The 26,702-nt window shown below is 38.7% G+C and overlaps 4 protein-coding genes across 5 annotated transcripts in view; all 4 read right to left on the bottom strand.

Annotated features, from left to right (window-relative positions):
• Positions 1-3,771, bottom strand: part of LOC306890548 (2-hydroxyacyl-CoA lyase 2-like) — a gene marked incomplete at both ends in the record, with an annotated part of 40,457 nt that extends 36,686 nt beyond the window's left edge. The window contains one exon of the mRNA XM_079450349.1: positions 3,718-3,771. Within this exon, the coding sequence (XP_079306475.1) occupies positions 3,718-3,771 (54 nt within the window). The remainder of the gene's footprint in view (positions 1-3,717) is intronic.
• A 665-nt stretch (positions 3,772-4,436) lies between these two features.
• cUnh2orf42 (chromosome Un C2orf42 homolog) lies at positions 4,437-10,783 on the bottom strand. 2 transcript variants are annotated; one of them, XM_079484261.1, is made up of 8 exons: positions 10,668-10,783; positions 8,753-9,753; positions 8,546-8,659; positions 7,604-7,708; positions 6,993-7,100; positions 6,226-6,326; positions 5,955-6,123; positions 4,437-5,455 (listed from the first exon to the last, which is right to left on the bottom strand). In XM_079484261.1, the coding sequence occupies exons 2-8, from the start codon at positions 9,747-9,749 to the stop codon at positions 5,226-5,228; spliced, it is 1,824 nt and encodes a 607-aa protein (XP_079340387.1). In that variant the 5' UTR covers positions 9,750-9,753; positions 10,668-10,783; the 3' UTR covers positions 4,437-5,225. The 2 variants fall into 2 exon arrangements, with proteins under 2 accessions (XP_079340387.1, XP_079340388.1); XM_079484262.1 differs by having other exon boundaries at positions 10,468-10,704.
• A 1,058-nt stretch (positions 10,784-11,841) lies between these two features.
• tia1 (TIA1 cytotoxic granule-associated RNA binding protein) lies at positions 11,842-17,071 on the bottom strand. The gene is made up of 12 exons (XM_079484120.1): positions 16,581-17,071; positions 15,569-15,665; positions 15,342-15,440; positions 14,444-14,498; positions 14,173-14,260; positions 14,021-14,096; positions 13,805-13,913; positions 13,539-13,637; positions 13,357-13,441; positions 13,124-13,262; positions 12,772-12,920; positions 11,842-12,531 (listed from the first exon to the last, which is right to left on the bottom strand). The coding sequence occupies exons 1-12, from the start codon at positions 16,607-16,609 to the stop codon at positions 12,393-12,395; spliced, it is 1,164 nt and encodes a 387-aa protein (XP_079340246.1). The 5' UTR covers positions 16,610-17,071; the 3' UTR covers positions 11,842-12,392.
• A 4,440-nt stretch (positions 17,072-21,511) lies between these two features.
• man2a1 (mannosidase, alpha, class 2A, member 1) overlaps positions 21,512-26,702 on the bottom strand; it is a 40,677-nt gene continuing 35,486 nt past the window's right edge. The window contains exons 20-22 of the mRNA XM_079482714.1: positions 26,196-26,387; positions 24,328-24,441; positions 21,512-23,344 (exon numbers count right to left, since the gene is read on the bottom strand). Of these exons, the coding sequence (XP_079338840.1) occupies positions 23,192-23,344; positions 24,328-24,441; positions 26,196-26,387 (459 nt within the window). The 3' untranslated portion in view covers positions 21,512-23,191. The remainder of the gene's footprint in view (positions 23,345-24,327; positions 24,442-26,195; positions 26,388-26,702) is intronic.

Here is a 26,702-nt window from a genome sequence, read left to right as displayed (position 1 = left end):
GGAAGGAGAAAGTAAGCGGGATTATAAATCCACATTTGGTGGTTATGACCTAAATCAGCTTTAAAGCGATCCTGGTTAAGGCCTTTGGTCCTAAAGCGGCTTCTTCAAATGCTCCAGAGACTCAGCTTGAGGCCGGACCAAGGAGACCAGGTTGTCCAGCAACCTTTACCAGAATCATCTTCTCCACTGGGAGCCCACTCACAAGCCCCAGAAGCTTCTGAATATCAGAAGGCGTGAAATAAGATGCTGTTCTCAATGATGTTTATGAGTCTTTCGTGATTTTATTGCAATCAAAACATCTTGATGAATTATATAACAATACCTAAATGATTCTGTGAATCACAAACCTGAGGAAAAGAACTGTGATATAGAAAGGTCTCAGATTGAAAAAATACAGACTACTTATTTCCAGAGGTTCTTATAAATATATTTTACGGTAATACTTAGATTAAAACTAACATGTTTCTAAACTTCAATTTGATGATCCACTGATTCCGTCATACAGTAAGCATGCACAATAACTGTAACTGCAAAGTCATGGTCTTCAGTTTCAGGCACACCGTTGAATGAAAAAGATTCAACACTATTGCATATATCACACAAGCAGCCACACTAACACACAGATCAGTCCTTCATTGTCATATATTAATGTGCTTGGAAAACATGAAATAAATATTGAAAGGACCACAACATTTCTGATCTTCCAAAGCGACACACTAAGGCACTGCTGCTCCTTAAGGAAATGGGTGAACTTCAAGAAAAAAAACATGTCCAGGCCACCGTATACAACTTATATTTTTCTTAAATAAATAATTTTTGCGATTGTGACCTACTTTAAGTACATTAATAAAAAAAGTTCATTGTTATGGGTCCTGTATAGGAGGTTTCAATAATTCTCATTATTCTAAATGGTGATTCTCATACTGTAATACAGTACGTAATATAAATAAAATAAGCATAAATTAAAGCCAGTACAACAAATTCTACAACATGGTACTTGTCAAATTAAGTATTACGAGAAAAAAATAAGCCTTATTTCCCCAATACAACACTGAGACATTGGGTAAATGTATGTGCTTACTTATAAAATAATGTCACAATGTAAAAATGTATTAAACATCAGCTCTCTTTGAGCGAAATATTGTCTTATTTCTGGTGGAGAGAAAGATGACCACAACCTGTCCTTTTTCTGAGTTTCACCCAATTTAACTTTAAAAACTGTCCTAGTTACAACACCGCTGCAATCTGGTATGTTGTTGCACACATTTGATACTCTGCTTCCATTCCAATAACTTAACTTCTTTTTGTTTTAACAAGTCAGTCTGTAAATGTACTGAAATGTGCACCGCATATAAATTAATTAGGCTTTAAAATTAAAACATAAAATCGAAATGTAAAACATAAAAGAGAACTTTGGGTTTCTAGGCAGGATCGTGCACAGTGTCGCTGTTTAGACGGAGATAGAGCCCTCCCTGAAGTTGGTTTTCCCAATCAGAACGTTTAACAGAATGGCTTTTCCCTCTCTACTTTCCTTCTGTGCCTTTTTAATGATGTCATCAAGTTGTGACTCATCCTGTCGCCCAACCAGGTAACCCTTGCCCCCATAGCCATCAGCTACGATGTGATAATCTGCAAGCAGAAAACAAGAAAAAAACGAATTCATACTTTTGTATCCAAATACAGTATAGAAGAAAGTCAAATGTCAGTGCTGCTGTATTCCTTGAGTGTACAACTGCTGGACACTATGCAATCCTATAATGTCACAGGTGCTACGGAAGACTCAACAATAAATTACTAAATAACAAAAATGGTAAATAACTGTGACCCAGACTTCTCTTTTAAAGCGATTTTACACGTAGTTGAACTGTACGGTACAACAACATTCAAGTAAATAATTTCCCTGGTTAGTAATATGACATCACAGGTCAAAGAACATACATGCAACAATATCCTTTTTCTGAAAAACATCTTGATCCACATATTTTTTTGAAGACTCGGGAGGTGTACTGTAAACTTCAAACTCGTGCTAAATCCTACATTTATGACAACATTTTGAAAATATTATTAGAGTAAACCATCTCACCTGTGAAGGCGAGACCACAGGCTACATTGCTCCCGAGCAAAGGCACTTGTTCTCTGGAGATCTGACTCCAGCAGGCATCATTTCCGACCAGAGCGATCACTGGTGTCTGACATGACGTGAAAAAACAGCTCATTTACAATCGTTCTGGCTTATATACTGCATTTATGCATTATGCACTTACAATATAAGTCTATGGGGACAATCACATAACATGCTTCATCTGCTGTTGATCGCATATGGAAAGGGTTAAAAATGTTATGATTTTTTAATTCATTTGTAAATAAATCAAATGTAATCCAAAACCCTATTACGCCCTGTCCTGTCTTTTAAATAGATATGCAAACTATTTATATGTGAGGTTTGGCCGTGTTTTCCCCACCTTGTGGCGTGTAAAGGTATCAAATTCAGCTACACTGTATCCAAGGGAACCATCACCGTAAATGATCCAAACCTGTAACACACACATCGCACCACGTGGGAAAAGCTGTTTCAATAACTGGGGCAAATGTCACTACAGTCAGGTCAGCTAGGTCCTCTGGTCAAACAGAGATCAATATCAAAGCATTCAATACAATTTAACTTCTTTACAGTCTTCCCTCAGAGTCAGGTCGACAGAGCTTGGCCCCCAGAGCAAAACCTCCTCCAACACCCAGAGTCCCAAAAGCTCCTGGAGTGAATAGCAGAAAACAGAATCATCAATTCCTTCAAAACGGTGCTTTAGATGTTCACAAACAGGTCAAAAAATATCCATAGTCCTGCTAATCTGGGTCTAGCCAGCGCAGCGGGCCGCGCCGCCTCATGATATAAGCAGCACTGCCGACAAAATCTCCCCCGGCGGCCACTATGATGCTGTCCTCATTCAAAAGCTCATCCACCCGGTGCAGAACATTCAGAGGATTCAGATGCATCTCTGTCTTCTCATCTGCTTTGGCTCTGAGATAAACAAATAGGCAGCGAGATGAAACTAAAGGGAGTTATAGGTCATAGGTTTACACATTCAGTCTCCTGAGACAAAGCTGACATGCAAGCAAGAATAGAAAAGGTGGGGAAAGTTCACCTGTTAGTTTTCTCTTTGACGTAATCTCCTTCTTTCAGACTTTGAGGCCATTCCTCTGGGCATCTGTGTCCCTTGAGGGCTTTAGAGAGACGCAGGAGGAAAGAGCCAGCATCGCCTGAAACATTTGGAAAATAAATTGTCAGTGTAGAACCCTTTTTTAGTAGTGTATATGTACTGTATGTATACACAGGTTATAACTTAAATTATACAAATATGATGTATTTAATTAAATAAACAATAACGTAACTGACCGACAGCCACCTCACGGTAGACTGCCGGCCATAAAACATACACACACTAAACATATGTCCGGGCCCGGTCCTCTCTCGTCAACAGTCCTGCCGAACATCCTTTTAAGCTCCCAATCTCCTCCGTGATAAGATGAGGGACCGGTGCGCGCACAGCTGCTTCCACTTATCACTCACGCCACCGGCCCCGCGTCACGGCTCTCGTCCCGCCTTCCTCACCACAGTCGACTATCCTTTTAGCTTATGCATTTTATTTATTTGCTTGATATAACTTTTATTCTGGGATGCTAAGTATAGTGAAGTCTTATGTAAACCACGGAGCACCTGACAACTTCGGGAGGTTCTTCAGAAACAATGCAGAAGACTTTCTCGTGGTGGTTCATCCTTAGTTTGTGGTGTGACTTCTTAACACCTCTGACCCAGTTTTTTTGTCAGGTAGGTTAAAAACAATCTAGTCTTAACCATATAACAGGTTGGTTTTCTTCCGGTGTGACTGAAATAATTCCTTGTGGTTGTTCTTGAAGGTGTGAGTTTGTACTTATTATGTGTGAGCTATATCTTTTATTTGTTGCAATAAGAGGAAAGATAAAAAAACCTAGAAGTAGACAACAAGTTAGATATTGTAAAATAGTTCAACAAAACTGTAAAGGTTGTATTTATGATGACTACTGGAAGTGCCTTTGTTAGGGGATCAGCTGTCCTTCAATTCTTAAAACAAGAATCTATTAGTCATATGTTTTCAAAATTTCATGGAACATAATCTTTCATATCATTATACCTTAAGCATAAATCGTAAAAGAAAAAAATATAATTTTCATCCATGCAATGTATTTTTGGCTTTTACTAAAAGTGTTCCTTTGTTACCTTATATGTTTTGCTTATAGTCAATGTTTTCTTGTACAGCTGCTTTGTAACAATGAAAATTGTAAAAAGCGCTATATAAATAAAGCTGACTTGACTTGACTTGACTTAAGACTGGTTTTGTGATCCAATGTCGCATTTTAGTTCCTTTCCTATTTAAAGTAAATAACATTTCAGCAAGACTTTTACTGGCCATAATATTCAGGTTTTTTAATCACTGAAATAATCCTTTTTATTCTGAATCGTGAGTCATAATACCTTCACGATGAATAATTCTAAGCAAAAAATGTAACATCAAACATTGTGCAGCTATAATACATTGTTGCATGACATTTAACATTAAGTTGTACACACCTAAAGATGAATGTTAGACCACTGCTTTAGTTAAACACATAAATAACATACACTTATTTGAAAGACAGCACAAGCAAAATCAGACCAAATATATTATTAAGGTTTTAAATGATAAAATAACAGATGTACTGTGACAAAATATTTGCTTTTAAATGTATGGAAACATGTTCATGGTAAATGTGGTGAACTTCACCTTGAAACCAGCTGGTTCAAGTTCACCCCAAAAATAGTTTTGAAAGTAAAACAAATCTGGAAAAGGTGAGAATGAGGTATTGCAAAAATTGTATTGCAATAAAGAAATAGTTGATTGTGATATGGAATATAGAACTTATCATTATTGTACAGCATTGCTATTACATTATTATTATTTTGTTGTATATTTACATACACACAGTACAAGGTTTCTTGTGATGCAATTTACGTGTTTAGTGATTGTAACCATATGGTTTGGATAAAAACCTTAGAAACAACAGTTCAATGTACATCTTCATTTTCACAACACTGTAAAATGACAATGCAGGTTTTCCTGAGTAGCTCCTTCCCCTTTCCATGAAAATATTAAAACACATCAAATAATTGCATTTAAATGTTTGTATGAAATTGAGTTTGAAACGAGGGCATTCTATGTTGTAACTGGGGATAAATTCATCTTCACTGCATTTGGGTTGGTATCTGTCACTGTTTGTTCGGTTTTCTCCATCCCAGAGCTCTTGCTGCCTTCTGGATTTCCACCCACCTGATGGCCGTACTCGAACCGGATTCGCAGTTCTCCCACTTGAGAGTGTGGAAGGATGTCTGGGATCCACTCGATTACAAAGGGCACAGGGGCTGTTTTCTCTGCAGAACACGTACCTGAGATATAGTGTAGGTAAGTTGAAAGGTTTGTTCACCCAAAAAGGAACATTCTTTCATAATTTACTTAACCATGTCATTTCAAACCTCCCTTTTTCTTCCACGGAACACAAAAGAAGATATTTCGAAGAATGCTGCTGGTAACCACACAACATTAGCCCCCATTGACTTTAATTGTATGGACACAAAAGCACTTCTCAAAGCCCTTATCAAATTCTCAAAATATCGTCTTTTGTGTTCCACCGAAAAAAGTGATGGTGGATAAATAATGACGGGATTTTTATTTTGGGGTGAACTATGCCTTTATGTCTCAGTCTTCCATCTGTTTGATGGAAATGTTTAATATAGCCATTTGTTTTTGTGGTTTAATATGCAGAATGATGCATTTCTCTTCACTAAGATCTCAACCAACATCTCTATATTACAGACTCATAAACCTTCATTAGTATGATTAATGATCTGTAAGTATTTTAAGTGAACGTATATGTGCAAGACTCACCCACTCTGAGGAAGGTGCAGTGCTCCAGTGGTCGGATGGGCAAAGGTTTGTTAGAGAGTAACTGACTGCAGGCATCTGATCCAGAATCAGAGGGGTTATCCCGACACCGGTATGGTGAATAGGAGCCATCGCTGTTCTTCACAAAACTCTGAGTGAGTTCCAGGGGTAACTGATCGAACAGAATGTCATCATTTAGAGACTGTCATGATATAGATGATTTGGATATTACTGAGAGAGGTGAGAAAGAATCGAGTAGAAAAGAAGAACACACCTCTGGTGTATCAAAGATGCGTTTGACGTGTAGCAAGTTGGTGATGTGCCAGGTGTATTTAGAGAAAGAGCCAAGAGGCAAAGCATCACTGCGCACAAATGCTAAAAAAAAATATTTTAATTTGAAACATATAATACTTTTACTTTTAATCTGCATTGATCAGCATCCAGAACAAGAACCACTTGTTATATAACCATTATTTCATATCATTGCTTTCCTTCGGAAACCTTGTATGTTCAAATCACTGTTTTTCAGGAAATGAAAAAACACTAGGGGTGTAATGAACCGTCATAAGCTTGTCACAGGGAAAATTCCAAATGAAGCCCTTGGAGTTTAGACTTAGGAGTGCAGGGCATTTACATGCCTTTATGTAGACGTTGGGAATGCACTTGGCAAAGGAACCGACGTAATCACCTCATTATCTTCAGCTGGCATGTTCCTGTGGAAACTAAGCTTTGTGTCTGTCGGCAAATGTCACTGTTTTAATGGCATAACTTAAGCATAAAAGTGCCTTCCAAACGTCTACAAAATGGCAAGGAAATGCCCTGTTTGCTCCATGGATTACACTCGATGGGCCCCGCCCTTCGAAGGAGTAGGGCATAGGAATGATGACTATATTTGGAATGTTGCCCTTGACAGTTCCGTACGAATACACATACCATTACACCCCTAGTTAAAAGGCATAAAATAAAAATCCCGAAATATGGAGATACAAGGTTTCAGAAGGACAGCGCTGAGATATAGGTTTACATGAAGAACTGACTCACTGGTGGTGTAGTTGGGCAGTCTTCTCTTCTTTGAGCCCAATGACAAACGCTGCTGTAGGGTGTTAAAGAAAGCTTGCGGGACGTGGAAGACCAGTGGCTCTGGCTTTCCTGTTCATGTGATATAAACATCATGTACATAACAGCCTGTTCATATTCTCTTTATATTTATACAATTCTTACACAAATGCAAAAATAGATACATTATCAATTGCATTACATTTATAAAAGTTATATTTGTTTATATAATGTAATAATGTATTGTAATGTAATTGGTGCCTTTTATTTATGTACATTTAATACTATTTCTGTCATACATGAAGGGAGGGGGGGTACTGTCAAAAAGTTACAATACAAAAAATGGTCCTGAAAATACACTGTTGTTTCTTCATTGAAAATATTTTTTTGTTTTTATGGTTAAGTGTGGCCTGCACACATTCTTAGGTCCTGCTTTAAATTCACTACACTTTTTGCACCACGTAGGTTATAAAACAAAATAAAAAGATATATTTCTGATTGACATTTATCCGTCTGGGTTTAATTCATAGCACGTTTAGCAATTTCTTAATTTTCCAAACACAATCTTATCAAGATTTCCTCTAATATGGTCTTACCATCAAACTGGAAGTGCATCGTTTGATGGATCCTCTCAGTGACGCTGACCAACCACTGCTGGAAACCCAGTGACACATGAGTCTCATCCACTGGTTGGCTGCTTCCTGCACCAGATCACATAAAAGACATTAAAAACCCACAACTGGCAAACTCTGAAAAAACTAATTGAAGCCATCTAATATATTTTCAAACTTAAAAGGGTAAAATCATCATAAATATCTCAAAACCCGGTGAAATGTGCTTATGTAATTAGGCCACAGGAAAATGAAAGGCCAAGAACCACAAGGGAAGGAAAGAGCTTGAATATATGGAATAATGCAGAAATACAGTCAAAGAAAAAGAAAGTAAGAAAGAAAGTATCTGGCAGCACCTGGGTTTTTAAGCCCAGCTGAACTGTAGTGCTTTTTGTGAGTGGGCTTGCGTTGGTTTAGAGTGGGTGCAGAAGGGTCTCTGACAGCCAAAGGAGATGGAGACGAGACAGAAGAAGCTGTGGGAGGTCCGGAAAGATTAAGAATAAAAGAGGAAAACAGATTGGAACCGTGCAGGACCACATACTGTAGAATCAACATTCTTAGACCTTCATTTCTAAACACTGTCACTTACAACATATTCAACACTCCCTGCAGGAAACAATGTTAAATATTGCTCAACGTATTTAAAGGGTCCGTTCACCCAAAAATGAAACTTCTTTCATCACTAACTCAACCTCATGTCATTCCAAACCTGTATCACTTTCTTTCTTCCGCAGAACACAAAATATGTTTCGCAGAATGTTGGTATAACAAAACATCACTGGCCCCCATTGACTTCCATTGTATGGACACAAAACCACAAAGATATTTTGTGTTCCACAGAAGCATACAGTTTTTTTATGACATGAATATATACATGTATAACCTTAAAGTGCATAAAAGTGGTCCTAACCATTATCTTAGGCTTACCAGTAAAGGACTCCGTGAGTTTGACTCTCTTGGAACGATGGGAGATGGAGGGCTCAATGTGCTGCTTAGATTCAGATATATTGAGCACTGTGGCATCTGTCCCCTCCTGCATTCCTGAACATACACACAAGTAATGTTGACAATCACCATAGATATTGAGGAACAGAGCTTATGTCCAGGTGCACACAGCCTTAAAGATGATCTTACCATTTAAGTTGTAGTTCAGAAAAGCTGAAAACTCAAAGGCCAGCTTCTCATCACTTGTAAAGGCACAAACGCATGCGTAGAAGTGCAGGCAGTGTTCAGGTAAACTGTGCTGTTTGTCCTTGAGGTTTGGCTGACCCAAACTCCTCGGCCCTAATGCCCCTTTGCCAGTGGGAACGTGACATGCACAGCAAAAGGGAACCGAACCCTCGCTCTTCTCATGTGCTCCAGATAAGTCCACCGTCAGATGCAGCAGTCCCAGAGGATGGGTGTCATCCGGCTGGCATTTCACTATCAGGGTACCTTTGGAGACCCGCTGCACTAGAGGTCCAGGTGTCTCTGTCGCCAGCCTCCACAACTCCTCTTTGGCCTGGGACGTGGCAACTAGGGCCTCCAGCACAGAGCTCTTGAGCGGCAGCGGTGTGGCTTGTGTCTGACACTCCATCGCTTGCTTAACATGGGTGCAGGGACTTTTGGGTGCCTTCTGGATGCTTTCAACCAACGACTCGCTTTCGTTCTGCTGGCACGATGGCATGTTACAGCGTCCGAGGTTGACCCGGGTTAGCAGGGTCCCGTCGGCTGTAGTGATGGCTGTGTCTGTTGGGACTAACTCCACAAAGCCTCGCTGCTCAGAACCACGCCCCCGCTGACGTACCGAGAACACCTGAGCCCCCCCGGCTCTGCCGCCCCCACCGTCCATCACGACCTGAACCACTTCAGATGCCCCTTTCTTTAAACGGCCCGTCCCATGAACTCCATCCCTCAAGATGGTTCCGCAAGCTTTGTTCTTGCAGCTGAGGCCACGGGTGCCGTTGTAAACGCCGCACTGAGGGCACTTGCGGATGCCTCTTAGGGTAGCCTTGCCCAGATTAGACAGGAAAGCGGGTGTCTTTGGTTTGTCCCGAGGTTTCCCAGAAGAGTTACTGGAGATTCGAGTAACAGGAGAGACCACGGTCTGAGTCACCAGAGGTACTCCGGAGTTTACTAGAGGGCTGTCCATCACACTACGATGGAAAGAAACACATGTGAACTAAAGGAAACCTTAAACAAAGATTTAAAGTATTTACTTTCACAATGAAGTACTGGTAGTCTTTACGGAACTGAACTATATTTAACTATAAAGTTTTGATCTCATTAGTAACCTCTCTCTTTCTTCTCTCAACAGGTATTGGTCTTAGCTTTTGTTGAAACTAGTTACTTTGTATTAGCACCTATTCTATTATTGCTCCTGTATGACATATCGCTTATTGCTCCCTGATCTCTTTGTAAGTCGCTTTGGATAAAACTTAATGTAAATGTACTAAATGTAATTGTGCCATTAGTTAACCATGATATGTGAAGTGGTAATACAAATAAAAAATGTCCGCAAAAAAGTTAAAGCATGGTTGGTTCCCTTTTCTTACAATTAAACCATTGGTAAAACCATGACATTTTTATATATAGAAAGGCCTTTACCATAGTCGTGCACAAACAAGCCTGGAATTGGCTTGGAAGATCCGAAATTGACCCCCCCCCAAAAAAAACATTGGTAGCACCACGGTACTCTCTTTGTTAGTGTAAAACCTTATGAATATTGTGAATTAATTAATAAACGAATAAATAAATATGTATTGTACAAAACTCTCATCTCAACTCCAGAATAAATGAGTTATTGGAATAGTTTATAGCAATTCAAACATGTAGACCTTAATAACAAAGACGAAAAAGTCAATACACACATCTTCAAATCCTTGCCAGAACACTTCAGGCTGTGTACAGCTGTAAAACTGTTTTTTGGCTGATGTAAAATGTCGCTGCTGTTTTACAGTAATACAGTATAAGCTTAACAGAACATCAGAATCACTGTCGCATATGCGTTCACGGTATGATCATAAATGAATGAATGGTGTAAATGCGTGATGATGAGATACGCGCCAACCTCTGGGGCGCTCAGTGGTCAGATTCAATGCAGATCTTCAGTAGCCGTCGCCATTGCTCCTTACATACAGACACCCTGCTGCAACTGTAACGAGCCTCCTGATTGGACACACGCGCACCGATCAAATGCATTCTGGGATTTGAAGTCACTAGTGAGTGGACTTCCTCACACTGGTCATTAATATTTTGGTCAATTATTTTCTGATTTCGCTGTTACGTTTTTCTTAAGGATAATCATGTGATACGAATTAATTACGTGTGAAAATTGAAATTATTTTAGTGCTTATATATTTATGAAATGTGAAGTGTAATTGTACTTCTTTATATGTAATTGTAATAAAGCAATATAAAAATGAAACTGGGGCAAGATGTCTCAAAGGCCCTATAGCACAAATTGTTTCTCTTTTTTTTGCGAGAAGTAAAGTCCACAAGATAATAGGCCATACACAACAGGACAGACAGGAATGCTGTTTCGCATCTGCATTTTAATGAGTCAAAGCAAAAACACATAGTATGATGAACATTATTTTAAAAAATCCTCAAAACAAAACCTCTCAACTTATTACTAGGCACTGCCTATGTTTCATAAGAAATCAACTCAAATAAGGCAACACAACCAGTCTCATCTACTGACACTCCAATGAGCAACAGTGCAAAATTCTGATCCATTCCGGCTTATACTAAATAATTAAAAAGTGGATATTTAGATTTTATACACAGAATTATAAGTCTAGCAAAATGTTCTGGATCTTCGCACTATATTGCAATGAGGCAAGTTCTTCCACAATAATTCCCTGGAAGAATCTTTAAGAACCACATGTAACGTCAAAAGTATAATTCAGATGAAGGCCAAACCCCTGTGCCCACCCTCCCACCAACCTACCTACAAAAGAAGCAAGCAAGCAAGCAACCATAATCAACATCTGAGTTTATATAGCGTCCCAACAGTTGAACACAGTTGTCTGGTTATTTACATACAGAAAGGTATATTGTACTTATAAGCCCTCAAAAAAAGTGGAATGCAAAACAATAAAATACCTAAAATTTGCGTAACATCAAATTTGTTGTGAAAACATATTAATATTGTGCAATATTTATCTGCCTTTTAAAAAAATGTGGCAGTCATCCCTGCAATTGGTTTAGTTTGAGAAATTGAATGTCTAATTAAAAAATACAACAGTTGACATCCATTTTATTAATTTTATAAACAAACAAAAAAAAGGTTGACATTTCACACAACTCAATGGTGTCATCGCTCCTCTCAAGAAAACAATGTTGCTTTTAAAATGGCAAGTCCAAAAAAGAAAAGGCAAAGCTTCGTATATTACAAAATCAGCAGCTGAAATCGCTCTAACAAAACCAAAAAAAAAGCATTATGGAAAAGTTGCAGTTATTGTTGATTTTATTCGATTATAGTACTTTGAGTTAAAAATGGCATAGTCCTTTCCAATTAAGTCAGTCGGAGACCAGGCCGAAGACTTATGGATTTACGTGGGTGCGCGTTAAATGTGTCCGAATGTGTGTTTGTGTATCAGGGTGTGTTTAATCCAACTCAAGGCCCCACAATGACAAGATTAGCCTCGTAGTCCACCCAAATATGAGCAAGTTTACATGTGGAGAGGGTCAAATATGGCACACGCCCTCCCCAGACCAGGCTTAGTGGGGGAGGTTGTGTGTAAATCCCTGCTGAAGCTGCAGTGGAGGACTGGAGTGGTCCATTGCCGCATCAGTGTGTGTGGTATCCTGCAGTGCCCATGCTGGACTGGTTGGCTAGCATGGTTCCATTGACTCCCTGTGCCGGCTCCACCACACCTCCGTTACTCACTGCGCCAACACCAGTCCACCCAGCGCCGGCCTGTAAATGACTAAACACAACGCAAATGTCACTTAGGAATGGAGAAACACCAATGCTAAAGATATTAAGTTTAAAAAATGTTATTTACATTATGTGGAATGATTTTACCATTTTACACAAAATGGGGGTCACATAAAATGCTAAATAATAAACCACTTTCCAAAATATTTAAATTCCCAATTCCTTCTCTATTTTTTCAAAATTACTTTGACTTTTAAACAAATTCTAGTAATTTACACAGAAAACTTACTTGAAGCCCTGCTGGTTCCAGGCTTGCCCATACACACCGTAAGTAGGTACCTGCCAGCCGTTCGGGACATACTGGCTAATTTGTTGTGCGTTGCCGTACCACTGTCCCCACTGACCATACGGCTGTGCAGCAAAGCCGACTTTGTTCTGCTTTAAAAGTCAAATAAATAAAATCAAGTCAAATTAATAGGCTTGCTAACAAACACACACCATACCTTTATTACAAGTAACAGTCAAGGTCTGTAATATTTTTAAAGGAATAGTTCACCCAAAAATGGTCCCCATTGACTTGACCATAGTAATTTTTAGTCCTACCACAGAAAAGGGACCATCACAAAAATACTCCTGCTCACCTGGGGTACCTGCACCTGCTGTATGGGGTTCATCATGTCGGTGGTCTCTTTACCCCAGTAACATTTCACCAGGTGACCCTCTACAGATGTGCCATTAACAGATACTATTGCATGAGCTGCACTTTCATGCGAGCTGAACCTGCAGAAATAAAGAGTTTCACAATAAGCCTCTGCAGTCACTCATGTAACCATAACGATGTGAATCATGCGATAATGACACTATGTTGGCGTACCTCACAAATGAGTAGCCTTTGTCTGGAAACACTCGAACCTCCATTATTTGGCCAAAGGGAGAGAAGGTCTGTCTCATGAGTTGTTCTTTAACAGACAAGAAGAGGGAGGAGCATCTTATTGTTACTTTTCCATTAGAATTTGCCTGAATTTGAATGTCGCAAAAATTATGTAAAAAGCTCACCTGTAAGACCTATACTGACCCCACCACAGTAAACAGTGCAGTTGCTAGGGCTGGACTGATTCACTACCTCATCAAATGACAAGTGCTTGGTGTTTGTCGCTAAAATAAAAATCACAAAAACCAGCTTATTAATAAAAATGTGGTGCTCATTTAGCAACATCCACCAGGGTGAAAAATTGTTTGTTTTAGTAAGTCTCCTTGCGTGAGATTACACGATCATGCATCTGAACACAAGCGTACATTTGACACTATGAATAAAAACTCACTTTCATAGGTGGATTTTGGTGCTGGGGGTTTTCTTGTGGCCCAGTTAGTCCTGATCTGCCTGCCGCCCAACCACTGGCCTCCCATCTGTTGAATGGCATTTTCAGCATCCTGCCAAAAACCAGCACAACAAGAACATCAGCACAGATCAACGAACAGCTTTTGGTATTTTAAAGGCCATATAAAACCTGCATGTCTTGATTGGGATTAGTACTCACCCATTTGTTAAAGAATGAGACAAATCCATAGCCTTTAGATTTCCCTGTTGCCATGTCTTTCACAACACGAGCGTCCCTGAAGAAATGTTCGAGTTGAAAACAAAGGTTCGCAAAACAAATCAAATGTATTTTGCATTCGCTCTTGGACTTACGATATCCGCCCAAAAGGTGCAAAGGCGGCTCTGATGTCATCAGTGGTGATTTCTGGGCTGAGGTCTCCGACAAAGACGTGGAAGTGATCTAAAAAAACAATAACACATTGTGACTATTGTGAATAACTGAATATTGCTCACCCTAAGAGGCACTTCAATCATTCTTTGCCATGTTTTGATCGATTTCAAAAAACCACGCCCACTTAATTGACCAAGAGATGTCTGCCATGTCATATTTCTAAGTGGAAAATATGGAAGAAAACCAACTTACTGCTTGTGTCTTTTTTCTGGCTGCTTGGTGAGGTAGCCCAGTTCACCTTTACCTCCTATACAGAATAACATGAGGAAGGCAGGACAGAAACATTGAAACGAAGGTTAGAACACATATAGATCCACTTAACTTGCTGCTTTTTCCGCTTAACTGTCAATACATCACTCCTTACACACAATGGGTGTCTGATTGTACAATTGAGGGAAGGGAGACCTGACAACACTAATAATTCACACTTTATCGTCCTGCTGAGAACTTATTTGAACAGGAAAAAATCTTTGTAGCAAAAAGGTCCAAATAACAAGGGACTTCCAAATCAATTGACACTACCAACATGTACTACTCCTCAAATGGTCCTTCCTTACCTGTTGAGGATAAAATATTTGAAACCGAATGGGACGTAAAAACCTAGAAAGACTGCCTCTAACGCATCTTTAAAAAAAGGACTCATATTATATTTGAGGCGGGAATGTGGAACATTTATGAAAACGCGGAGGAAAAAAAGTGCAACTACCATTCTGCGCCATCTTATTCTATACGCCATAATGATATTTGGTGGGGTACGGTGATACGGAATTCCCTGCCTATTTCACAGCATCTATGGAAAATTTGTGTCTCGCCTATGAGATGAATCTTCAAGTGGACGAGGTCATACAAAACATCAACCGTGATATGCATATGAACTGAGCATAGAGTTTAGAATGGACGTCATTCATAACACCATGAAAATCACCCTCATCAGTTCATATTGCACATCCAGGAAAGAGGCCGACGCTGACCTCAGGATAACAGTTTAAAGCGATGCAAATGAAATGGTTTAACACACTTTACATGAAATATGTTAACTGTCCCACCCTCCCGTCCCAGCCCAACTCACCCTGTAGATACGATAGCTTACCTTACCCATTATTTTACGTCCATTCATGGCTGCAAGGGAGGCGGCAGCGTGTCTGTGCTCAAAGAACTCCACGAAGCAGTATGGATCATTACCTGCAGTCTAAATCAAAACGAAGAGTTTATTTCTTTAAAGGAGGTAAAGTCGTATACATTTGTGATGGTATTGGGGGAAGAGTAAACACTTTAAAAAGAAATGGTCGTGGGACAGAAATCAAACAATGTACTCACATCCACAATCATTTTACAGCTCTTGCAGGGGCCAATCTGACCAAAGAGCTGCACAATAAGAGCTTCCGTCACATCGCGTGACAAGTTTCCAACATACCTACAAAAAGAGAGTTTCATGACAAAGTAAGAGAACCGTTGAATACAAAATAAACGCATTCAAACCAATAATTTGCTTCTAGGTTGTAATGATGTACACGTGCTGACTGTGCCATCCACTTGCGTTGGCAAGCAAACAAACCTTACAAAGGATCTGTTGTCTACCCAAGACTAACGTAACGGGATTCAAGTCAAAAAGAAAATACGTATAATATACATATAATTGTGTACTAGAATCATGTACGTAAGTTTCAAACAAAGGGATGACATAGCCCTCGCACACGCGCAAAACACGGAGTTAACCAGCGACAAAAGCCCCTTCACGTTCATATACGAACAGTGACACAATCCATTTTGCGGTCTTTGTTTTTACCACGTAACGTTACACATGTTTGAATAGTGACACGCTGGCGGTGTCAATCCAACGCGTCCATCTCATGTGTAAAAGTAACGCGTTACGAATACGACAATGAATGAAGTGGTCTGGCTCTTTGTCTTACGACAATGAGCTTTCAATAAGTACAAGGCAACTTCACACACTCGCACTAACGTTAAAGGCAGTGCGCGCGAGAGCGGCCTTGCTCGGGCCTGCTGAATTTCTTACAATAACCCCGAAACGTTGCTTAACACAAGCAAATACGCGATGCTTTGAAATCATTTCGATTGTGATCGATCTACGACGTTCTTTAGCTAAAACACACCACGACGTGAATATTTTATTTCAATCGGCAGAGTTTTTGTTAAAGGTACACGTCTGCTTTGTGGAGGTAACGTTAGTTCCCTATCGCCACACTCCAGGTTATTTTGAACACAGAGTAACCACAAAGGATATCATGATGGAAAGCACCCGTGGCGAACGACTATAGTTAACGTTACGTGATCTGTATCTTTTCTTGTCACAGACATATTTACGTACAGGGTCTTGGGCTGCTCGTCGTCCATCATATTTCCCCGATCTAATTAAGACACCGAACCCTGAGAGAAAATCCGCTCGTGTGTTTTCTGAGATAATCTCGAGTTCCGCCGGTGTTTCCGTCTTTCCAGTGTCGTTGCCTCCTTATTTCTCCACCAAACGGGTTACAATGAGAGCAAATGTGAAATGCCGCCTCGGCTCACTCCAGTTATGAACAATGGAAAGGCGACATAAGATGGCGGAGGAACCGGACCGGAAATGCCTTTGCGCATGCGTATAAGAACCACACAGCGCACCAGAATTCAAGATTTCTTAAGAGGTTTCATTTGATTTCGGTGGACACTGTGTTGGTTGAATACTTGTTATCGGTTATTGGGATCAAACACAATAAAACATATTCAGAAACACGTCGATGGGCAAAAGAGGAGTGCGCCGCCCGGGAATCGAACCCGGGTCGCAAGAATGGGAATCTTGCATGATACCACTACACCAGCGGCGCATTATCAGTGGCGTTAGTATTAATAGATTAGTACTAAACACATTCAGTGATATCTAAAAATTCAGCGTGAAGGTTATGACAACTCTGATGTCTTCCTCGATTAAACGACTTTATTGATAGGATGTCAATGCGGATGTTTTAATATGTGTAAATTCCTCCAGTAGTTTACACTGCAGCTGCAAAAGACTAGCTGATTGCTCTTTCTACCACAAGATGGAGACAAATGTCAATCGATGACAGCTGACCTCGACTGAACTCTTTTTTTAGTCCTCGGCGTTGTGCTGGATTGTGTCATGATCCCCCGCGCCGTGCACACGTCACCAAGTCTCTGCGCAGGTTCACTTTAAAATGTTCACATTTTCCAAACTCTGTCGAATTCCTGAAAGATGAAGATGATTTGGGTATAAATGAGGGCCAACTGCCGGCACTTTCAAGTCCCAGCAGTGACATTTGAGATTTGTCAAAATGTGTCATATGGCGCTTTATAAATATATTCACAGTGTCATCACACACCTTGAAAACAAAGATTAATGTGATTTAATATAAAATCATATAGCCATTTATAGGTCCCACGTGTCCCACAACTCTGGTCCCAATGAAGATATGTAAAATAATATAATTGAATTACAATTTGACATTATTTCAAATGGAATTGTTTAATATGCATAATAATTTACAGCATCTTAAATGTTTTGTATATTCGAATGATGTCATTTCGAGCATATTTTCAAGATTTCCAGTAAATTAAATCACAAATATAAAAATAAGGCTCCAGATTGAGATCTTAATGAGCCCATGACATTTTCTTGACTTTATACTATGTATGAACTTTGTATTAGCACCTAATGTGCTATTCCTCTTTTATGACATATCGCTTTTTGCTCCCCGAACTCTTTGTAAGTCGCTTTGGATAAAAGCGTCTGCTAAATGACTAAATGTAAAAATGTTTTTCAGACTCTGATGATTCAAATTCACAGGGGTTAATTTTTATTTTGGACTATCAAAACTGCCCGAATGTGCAGAAACACCCATAAATATTTTGAAACACTGACTGCTGTACAACAATGCCATACATTTTGATTGTATTCCCTTGTTATTTTCCACATTACACTTATTTAGCTCATTGATAATAATAAAAATATCCAAATTTTGTATAATTTCCTAATTTCTATATTTCTCAATGCAAAGATGTTTTTCTTTTTGTTTGTGAGACACCAGTGTGCCCCACAATCTTTTAAAAGGTTACTACATCCATCAGCCATTGGTCCAAACCAGCACTAAACAGTCTGATCCACTGGAAATTCAGCCGGTCTTCTCAGCAGGATGTATTGCATTTTCAGCTCTTTCTGTTGACTGTGGGTTGTGGAACCATGAGGCACGCTGCAAGAGCTCCTAAACATGATATTTGTTGTTCAGTTTATGCTGCGCCGTGGGGAGGTTCTGTGTGATCTCAAACTTTCAGAGGACAATTTAGCACAGGATTGAAAGTGATGAACACTTCACTGAATCGAATGCGCAGCGGACTTTCACATCATGGGTTTGATTGACAGATTGATGCAGAAGCACAGGACCATGAAGTTATCCAGGTACTGTGGCACTGCCTACTCAACTATCACTCAGCTAAACAAAGCCACTCAACTCCCTTAAGTGATCAAACAACTCGTGTTGCCTGAGGGATAGACTTCAATCAGACAACTGGAGCGTAAATCCTCTGTTGGATGTATTTTGCAAGGTTCTTATGTGATGTAAAATGATGCTGAAGAAACATCAGCCTAACCAGCCTACTTTTCCTTTTTCGGTCCTCTGCAGATGTTTTCTCAAGCCAGATGGTGGATTAGGATTGATGATTCTTGGAGAGGTTGCCAAATCTAGCATGCTGTGTCTGCGGACCCTCTAAACCTTCACATGACCGAAAAACAAGAAAGATAGCAGTTGCATAAGAAGGTTCAAATGTGAAATACACTGATTTGATGTAATAATGTTTTAGTTGTAGGTGACAGGCTAAAAACCTGAATGAATCAATTTGTTGATCTTATGCGATGCTCATCCATATGGCTGGACCTGCACAAATAAATCAATGAATGTTAGATTTTCAAACTATGAAATATATATTCTCAGAGAATTTATTCATTACCAATATAGTGAACCATCTGTTTAAATGTCCAGACATCAGAAAAATATCCGTCTACAACACATGCATTTTATAGTTTAAAAGAGGGAAACATTTACGTATTATGTATGTGACAAAAAAAGAATACCCAACAAATAGATAAGGGATGGCTCTTTATGCAACATAAAATAGTTATTATATTAAAACTTTCATATGCTCATTTATGAGGAATATGTAAACAGCTTTGGGGGGCGACAATTTCATAATGGAAGTGACAATTCACTGACCTGATCAGTATGCATGGTGAAAACTTTTGGTAAACCATTTTTTCATCTTAAGGTTTACGTTTGCATAGAATTGCCCATATTGTTTGACAGGAAATTCCATCACAATGGTAGTTGGAGCCCATATGAACCTTTTGTTTTGGTTAACTTTTCCTAATTCAGCCAATATCCTTGAATTAGGAATAAAGCTTTAATATCTTTACTAAATTACTGTAGCGACATAAATACAGGGACCTCAAAACATTCAGATATTATTCATACAGCATACCTTCCAAACGGGTTACCTTCAATTCAAGATATCGGTATATGTTCCCTGAGATCAAACTCATGATGCTGTGTACTCTATACTCAACGCTCCGACAATTTAGCTACAGAAATATTCTTAAATCACGCTTAAAATGTATGTAAAATAGTTCTAGTATGATCACACCAGACCCATAAGGTTGTTAAAGTATAAATTGGATTAAACCACATATTTTTAGGACACTTGTGCTGCGAAACTGAGGGAAGCTGGCCTCACACAAATCCTCTGAAATCTCATTTAGTTTGCGGAGTCCAGGGGTCCCAGATGTTTTTTGGGCCCCTCTAAAAATGTTCAGCTAACAATTAAAAAAGATTCATATTAAATACTTCATTGTGCTATCCATTAACTAATGATCCGTCAATTTAACGAAATGGAAAACTATGCCAAATACAACTTAAAAACGTAGATTAAAAAACTGCAATACATTTTAAAAGTAAATCAAAATAGCTTTATGAGTCAATTGAACTTAAATTACAATAGTTCAACCTAATTGAAGCATATTATGATATTTTTGCCCAACCAGAATATCTGACTGCCCTCCCGGTAAGCCAGCCTATAGTGCTTTTATACATTGTGACTTGCTTTGCGGGCTCACTGAAGTGAAATGAATTTTAATATCCATGTGTGGTCAACATTGAAAAATCATTATTGTAGTGGAGTTTCAGGCTGGTGAGCTTTCTGTTTTACATGCAGTATTTAGTAATAGTTCTGTTCTGTGGTTTTCGTAACACAATTGTAATTTTGCAAAGCTGTGTTGTGAAATAAAAGCTATTGGCTTTAGGCCAAGCACTATTTATGTCTTACCCCAATAACTTCTCCTTCAAAAGGAAATATTTCAAGTAGACAAGGTCTTTAAAGTGGCATTTACAAAGAAAGAACGCTGTTGGTGATATGTGTTGAAACATGATGATTTCACTCATCTAGCTAAATAACGCATAATGGTTATCAGAAATCAAGGCAAATATTCAAAGTTATGTTGAGGCGAACATTGATGTAATACGGTAATGATGAGTTCACAAGGCATCTCAAGGGAAAATGCATTTCACTATAAACACAACGCTGAAGCGTCCCTCTAAACATTCATCTGGTGGAATACGGCATTAACTGGTACACTCTGAATTCCAGGTGTCAGGAACGGAATCTTAATTCAAGTCTCTACATGATCAATAGGACCTGCTGCATCACCCTGTTATTATCTTCCTTTCACGGCAATAAAAGTGTTCTGGGGAACCACAGAGGAGATCAGAGGATCACGCAACCCTGCTGATGGGTGCGTGCATGCACAGTGTCAGAGGATCTGTTGCATAAACTCTTTTCCAGCATTTGCTTCCCCCAGCTCCAGTGCAGCATGGTAAAAATGCGGTGTTCGAATTCATAATGATCATACAGCCTGTTTTTGTCACTTTGAGATTTCTTTGCATTGACATCCAATCTATCAGAGATGACAGATTTTCTACGCATCGCAAACAAATTAGAGATCAATATTAAGAACTGCAGAATATTCAGAATATTTAAGAATATTAATCTCATTCTATTATAACTCTTTGTGGTAAAAATTCAAAACAGTGATCGAAAAAGAGGCAGAAATAGAGAAGATGGACGTGGAGGAAAAGAAAGAGTTAAGAAAATATTTTACATACAGTAAATGTATGGATAAAGTCAAAAAGGAAACAAAACTATATATATATATATATATATATATTGACCATTATGCTTGGATATTGATCAGTCAAAAAATAAGTTTTTAAACAATGTTTATTTTTCCCATAACAGTCCATTAAAAGATTCAACAAACATTCATTGGCTAAGATTTTTCTGCAACACTTCAAGAAATAAAGGAATGTTTCACAGGGTAGAAAAGCATTCAAAGTCCTGATACAGTCGCAGACCAATTTGGTCTTAAAAAAAGTGTGAATTAAGCAGCTTATTATAAAGATAAGTTGGAATACAGTGATCACTTTTGACTGGTCAACCAGTCAAATTTAATAAGGAAAAAACATGCCGTAAACATACTAAAAATCACAGTAGCAAATCAACCAATAAACATCCTTCATTTCCACAAGACAAGCGCACAATCCGACTGACCAATTAAAAGACAATAAAAATATACAAAGGACACCCAGAAAATAACAAAGTATTGGTCTCGGTTCAAAAACAAGATCACAGAAAGTAAAAATGAACGACACACAACATAATAGCAGACGTGTCGCACGTTTTCGCCTCATATCCTAAATATCTGATCCAAGAGAAGTTCTAAGAACGTTGGAAAGTAAATCAGAATCTTTTGCACATGAATACATCTTAACATTTAAGGTTTACATCCCGCATATGTCATTATCCTTCAAAAACGCAGGCTAAAAAATAGATCATTGTTGCATAAGACAAAAATATAGATTTGCATAGATTGACTGTGTAAATGTACACAACACGTTAAGCTTTTTAGTTCTTAAACTTCAACACAATCAAATGAAGTTTAAAAGCTATTTTCTGATGAAGAACCCACCATTTTTAACTTGTTAGTTATATTCATTTCGATATAAATAAATAATTATATTTTGGATGGCCTAATATATTACAATATAAATGTAATCTCTGCTCTGATATTTATCTTCACTGGGATAAAACTCAAATAAAACTTCAGCACACAATCTACAGCAGACGTAGTTGCAAGATCATCCACCCAGCTTTGGTGAATTTATGTTTTTACCGAACCTATTTACAGTCCTTCAGGCTCTTTTTAAAGATATTTCAAATCAAATCAAATCTTAATTTTTCAAATTAAAAGTTGAACTATCCAACCAATCAAAATGATAATAAAAGCATGAAACTTGCAGTCAATTGCGTTGCTTTCAAGGTACACTTAAAAAAACGTAATGCCAAAAAAGTGTAACAGATAATGTCACAAATGTTTCTTTATAGATATGTAAAGCATGTTTGGCTATTTCTGTTTGAAAACAAAAGCGTTTCTAATTATACCGCATCCATTAAGACAGTCACCACCCTGTGAGACTTAAGGCACAATTCTGAGTAAAAACTTTGGAATGGCAAAGAATTGAAATAAAAATCCAGGCAAGATTCCAATCAATCTTAAAACAGAGTTGTTTAAAACACCTTTCATCCAGGAATGAAAATGTCACTTTATGATCAAACGGGCCGAGTCTTTTTCATACTCAAGTAACAAAAGGAGGAAACTCTACGATTCATAAATTCCCAGTGTAAAAGATGTCAACTCTCAACAATTTTCACGGTCTGTTATTTTCAGATAACCTGAGAGAGCTGGTTGGCGATTCGTGAAGATTTGATATTGCACTTTGTTGTGAAGCTTAAGGATTTTGTTAACGATCATTCCCCGGGTCTGAAGGCAACAACTCCTAGAGGCTCTCGTGCGAGCCGAGTCAAAAGAGAATGTGAAGTGTCTCAGCTAAGCTCCAGGCGGTAAGTCCTGATTTCCATAGGTTTAAGATGGATCTCCTGTGGGTCTACTTCGCTATTGTGCGTGTGCATCAAAGACAGCGAGGCGGGCGTAATGCTTTTCACCTTCAGGTCTGTCAGGAGCTTCTCGAAATGAACCTACACACATCAAAACAAGATGTTTATTAGAGCGTATCCAACGCGACAGCATGTTCAAACATGAGCCACAGTAATGGCTTTTTGAATTTGATATTTCATGTGTAAACAACGACACTTTGAAAGGTTTATTGGCGTTTGTTTGGACATGTAATTCAACAGTATGTAAACATCTTGACCCTTGTAGGGTGTTCATGTTGTTGTAACTCAGCGAATGTTTGGTTTTTAATCAATACAGTCTCGTGTAAAAAAACTTTACAGATGTTTACTTTAGCCCAGCAACTACTGTATACAGTATGGTTAATATTTGTTTATTGCCTCCGATATATCACTGTAAAAAAAGTGCCATTCATTTTAGCCAAAAACATGAAGGATGAACTTAAAATACTTTGAATAAACATAAATGTTGAAAAAATGGTGAACTATAGAAACATCACATAAGGGTTAAAATTCTATGCGAATAGCGTGTACTCTTTGTAACATAAACAAGTTGAAAAATGAATTCACAGACACTTGCCTGCAGCCTCGGAAACCACGTCCCCTACAGATGAAATCCCATTGTGATAGAATGCACTTGTGTCATCTAAATCTACTGAAGTTTATGTTTTTTTTTGTGACTTTAATGTATATTAAACATAAAAATGTATATCTGTGCGTTTATCTGTTTTGTACACTCAGTCTGCTAATATTCATTGAAGTGTTTTGAGTACACACACTAGCTTGCGTGTTATATAGACGTGATGGCGTCACTGTTTTATAAGAGCATCGAAGATATTAAAAAGAACAATTGGCTTCCTGGTAAATTCTCTCTTTCCACCATGTAAGTCAACCCTGTGATAAAAATGCATGATGAAATGTAATGATTCGTAAACGTATAAATGTCTAAATATAACCCCGGAGTTATTCCGAAACTAAGTCGTGGTGAAAAGGCACACGTGAATTGTTACTGTGCGTGTCTGTGTGGGCCATTGAGTGATCTGCTTTACCTTGCCACGTGTGGTGGCACACAGTAGGCCAGTGTTCCGATTGGAGAAGCCACAGTCAAAGCCTTTTCTGTGCAGTATCAAAGCGGCCTGCTCGGATGGACCTCCCCCTTCCTCCTGTGAGAGAAATGAGACAGAGCCTCAGGCCACATAAACACAACACTGTTTCTTCTCAACACTCGCACACTGGGCCAATTATAGAGCGCTGCCTTTCACCCATCAGCTGCAGCCCAGCACCGCACAGTGAGGTTTCCCATCACGGAGCAATACTCTCCTCCACAACACTTTCAAACGTCACTTTTGCCAGTCGCAATACTGTTAGTGTGGTCACCACTTGGAAGTATATGGGTGAATCTCATGAAAAATCATTGAGTTCTTATGTAACCACAAGAATGAGATTTTATATTATGCATTAATACATTTAAGGTACTTTTTAGAACAATTCAAAACAATACTGTAACAAAAACCCTGTTTTTTGAACTAAATCTCAATACCAGAAGTTTTCTCCGACAGGAGAAATCATTTAAACCCATAGTTTTCGTGAGATACACCCATATATCACGATCAACTGTAAAACAGGAGAATATAGTCAAACACGCATCTCAAGCCCAGCAGAATCTCTTTCTCACCTCAATGAAACTTGGAGCCCTACATTAACAGAAACAGTAAATCAATCGGAACGCTCAATAAAGCGCTCAACACTCAAATTCTCCACATTTCTTATCGTGCAAAATTGTAAATCAATGTAATTTATGTTTGAGAAACACTTTTCTTTGCCAATTGCTAATTGGCGTCCTTGAATTGATATTGCTCAAAGGCATAGAACTGAAAAACTCTCAGGTATTGTATAATAACTCCATACCATTATACACTTTTAGACTACTAAGGGAATCGCATGCACGTCCGCGGTCAAACTATCCTGTGAATTCATAAATCAAATAATTCTATACATTCAAGATTGAATTCATCCTGTCGTCTCAGTTTTCTGATGACCTGTCAATCATACCTATGACAAGGGACACTGACGTTCATATTACAATTTGACCAAGAAAAAAAAACGAAAATTATTAGATTCCCTAGATATGTAAACGTTAATAAAATGTGACATATCACGTAAACTTTGTTTATTTAATGCTATTGTTTATCCAGAAGGACGATGTTTCAATGGCTCAGTTCCAAACTCTAGTAAGCTGTCTATCTAGATAGCACTTTAGGTGAACTGTCTATACAACTGGAAGGCAGCAAAAAAAACATTGCCTTGCAACATACTGAATCATGTACCGAATACTGTATCATGTGTACAAAAAAGTGGCATCACTGGTCACTGCAGTCAAATATAAAATTGGTTATAAAATAACAAAGATTCATAAAAGTTGCACAATATAGATAAAAATGGATCAAATTGCTAATGAGTCATGTTAAAGAGTCATTCTCTAGTATTTCAGAATCTGTCCTAAAAGACTTCCACTTCGGATAACGCTGGTCTAGAAGAACTTCCTGTTTCAGTTTTTTAACACTACACAAAGGTTTGAACCAAATACAACCAAAAGAATTAAAAATGTTCAACAAATATCTTTAAGATTTCACTTCAAAAATAAATGAACAAAAACTGAAACCAGAAGTGTTTCTGTTTACATCTTGCAAAGTGGTCTATACTCCTACAATCTATAGCAGTGAGGACAACTGGCTCCCTTAGTCCCTGTTTAAGCTTGTATTAAAAAATGACTGCTCAGCTCTGGGAAAACAGTCCCAGACACATCAATTAAAAGGTCAATATACCGGAAGGCCCTCATAAGAACTGAACCAGCAGTCCACTGCTTCCTAATGATGAGCTTTCTGCTTCCTCTTTCAAACATGACCGAGAAATATACCTTCGACTGGATTGCACGCAGGTTCACCAGATGAACGTCACAGGGAAATGAGGCGCTCAGAGGGTTGTAGACGGTCAAGGGCACGTCGACCGTGTCGAGACTGGATGCCATGGAGATGAGGGGATGGTTGAGATACATGTAAGACATGTGGCTCAGTAGAGATGGATAGCTGTACGGCGCGGTCTCCTCTTTCTGGGCCCAAGACAGACATAGAATGGGTATTAGATACCAGCGGTGCACGCTGAGCTCATTTTTCTTTCTAGTCACACACTGTTCTTTGAAGAAGCTCACGGATGAAAATATGTCTAGCTATGCAATGTGGAGTTGCATTCCGCACGAGGTGCTTTACTGGGAAACGTGAATCGATCCGTTTTCTTTCATCAAACCAGAGGATGAAGGCAAATGTTCTTAAGTGAGTTAAAGTTAAACTGTCAATATGTTTTAGCCAGTTATCTGAAAAAAAACATCTGATGTAATGGCGCAGACAGCTGAAGGTAACTCCCTACA

Source organism: Barbatula barbatula (genome assembly GCF_947034865.1).
Source record: "Barbatula barbatula genome assembly, chromosome: 2".
Taxonomy (NCBI): domain Eukaryota; kingdom Metazoa; phylum Chordata; class Actinopteri; order Cypriniformes; family Nemacheilidae; genus Barbatula; species Barbatula barbatula.
Note: the sequence above shows the minus strand (reverse complement) of the source record. Positions and strands in the feature narration are given on the sequence as shown.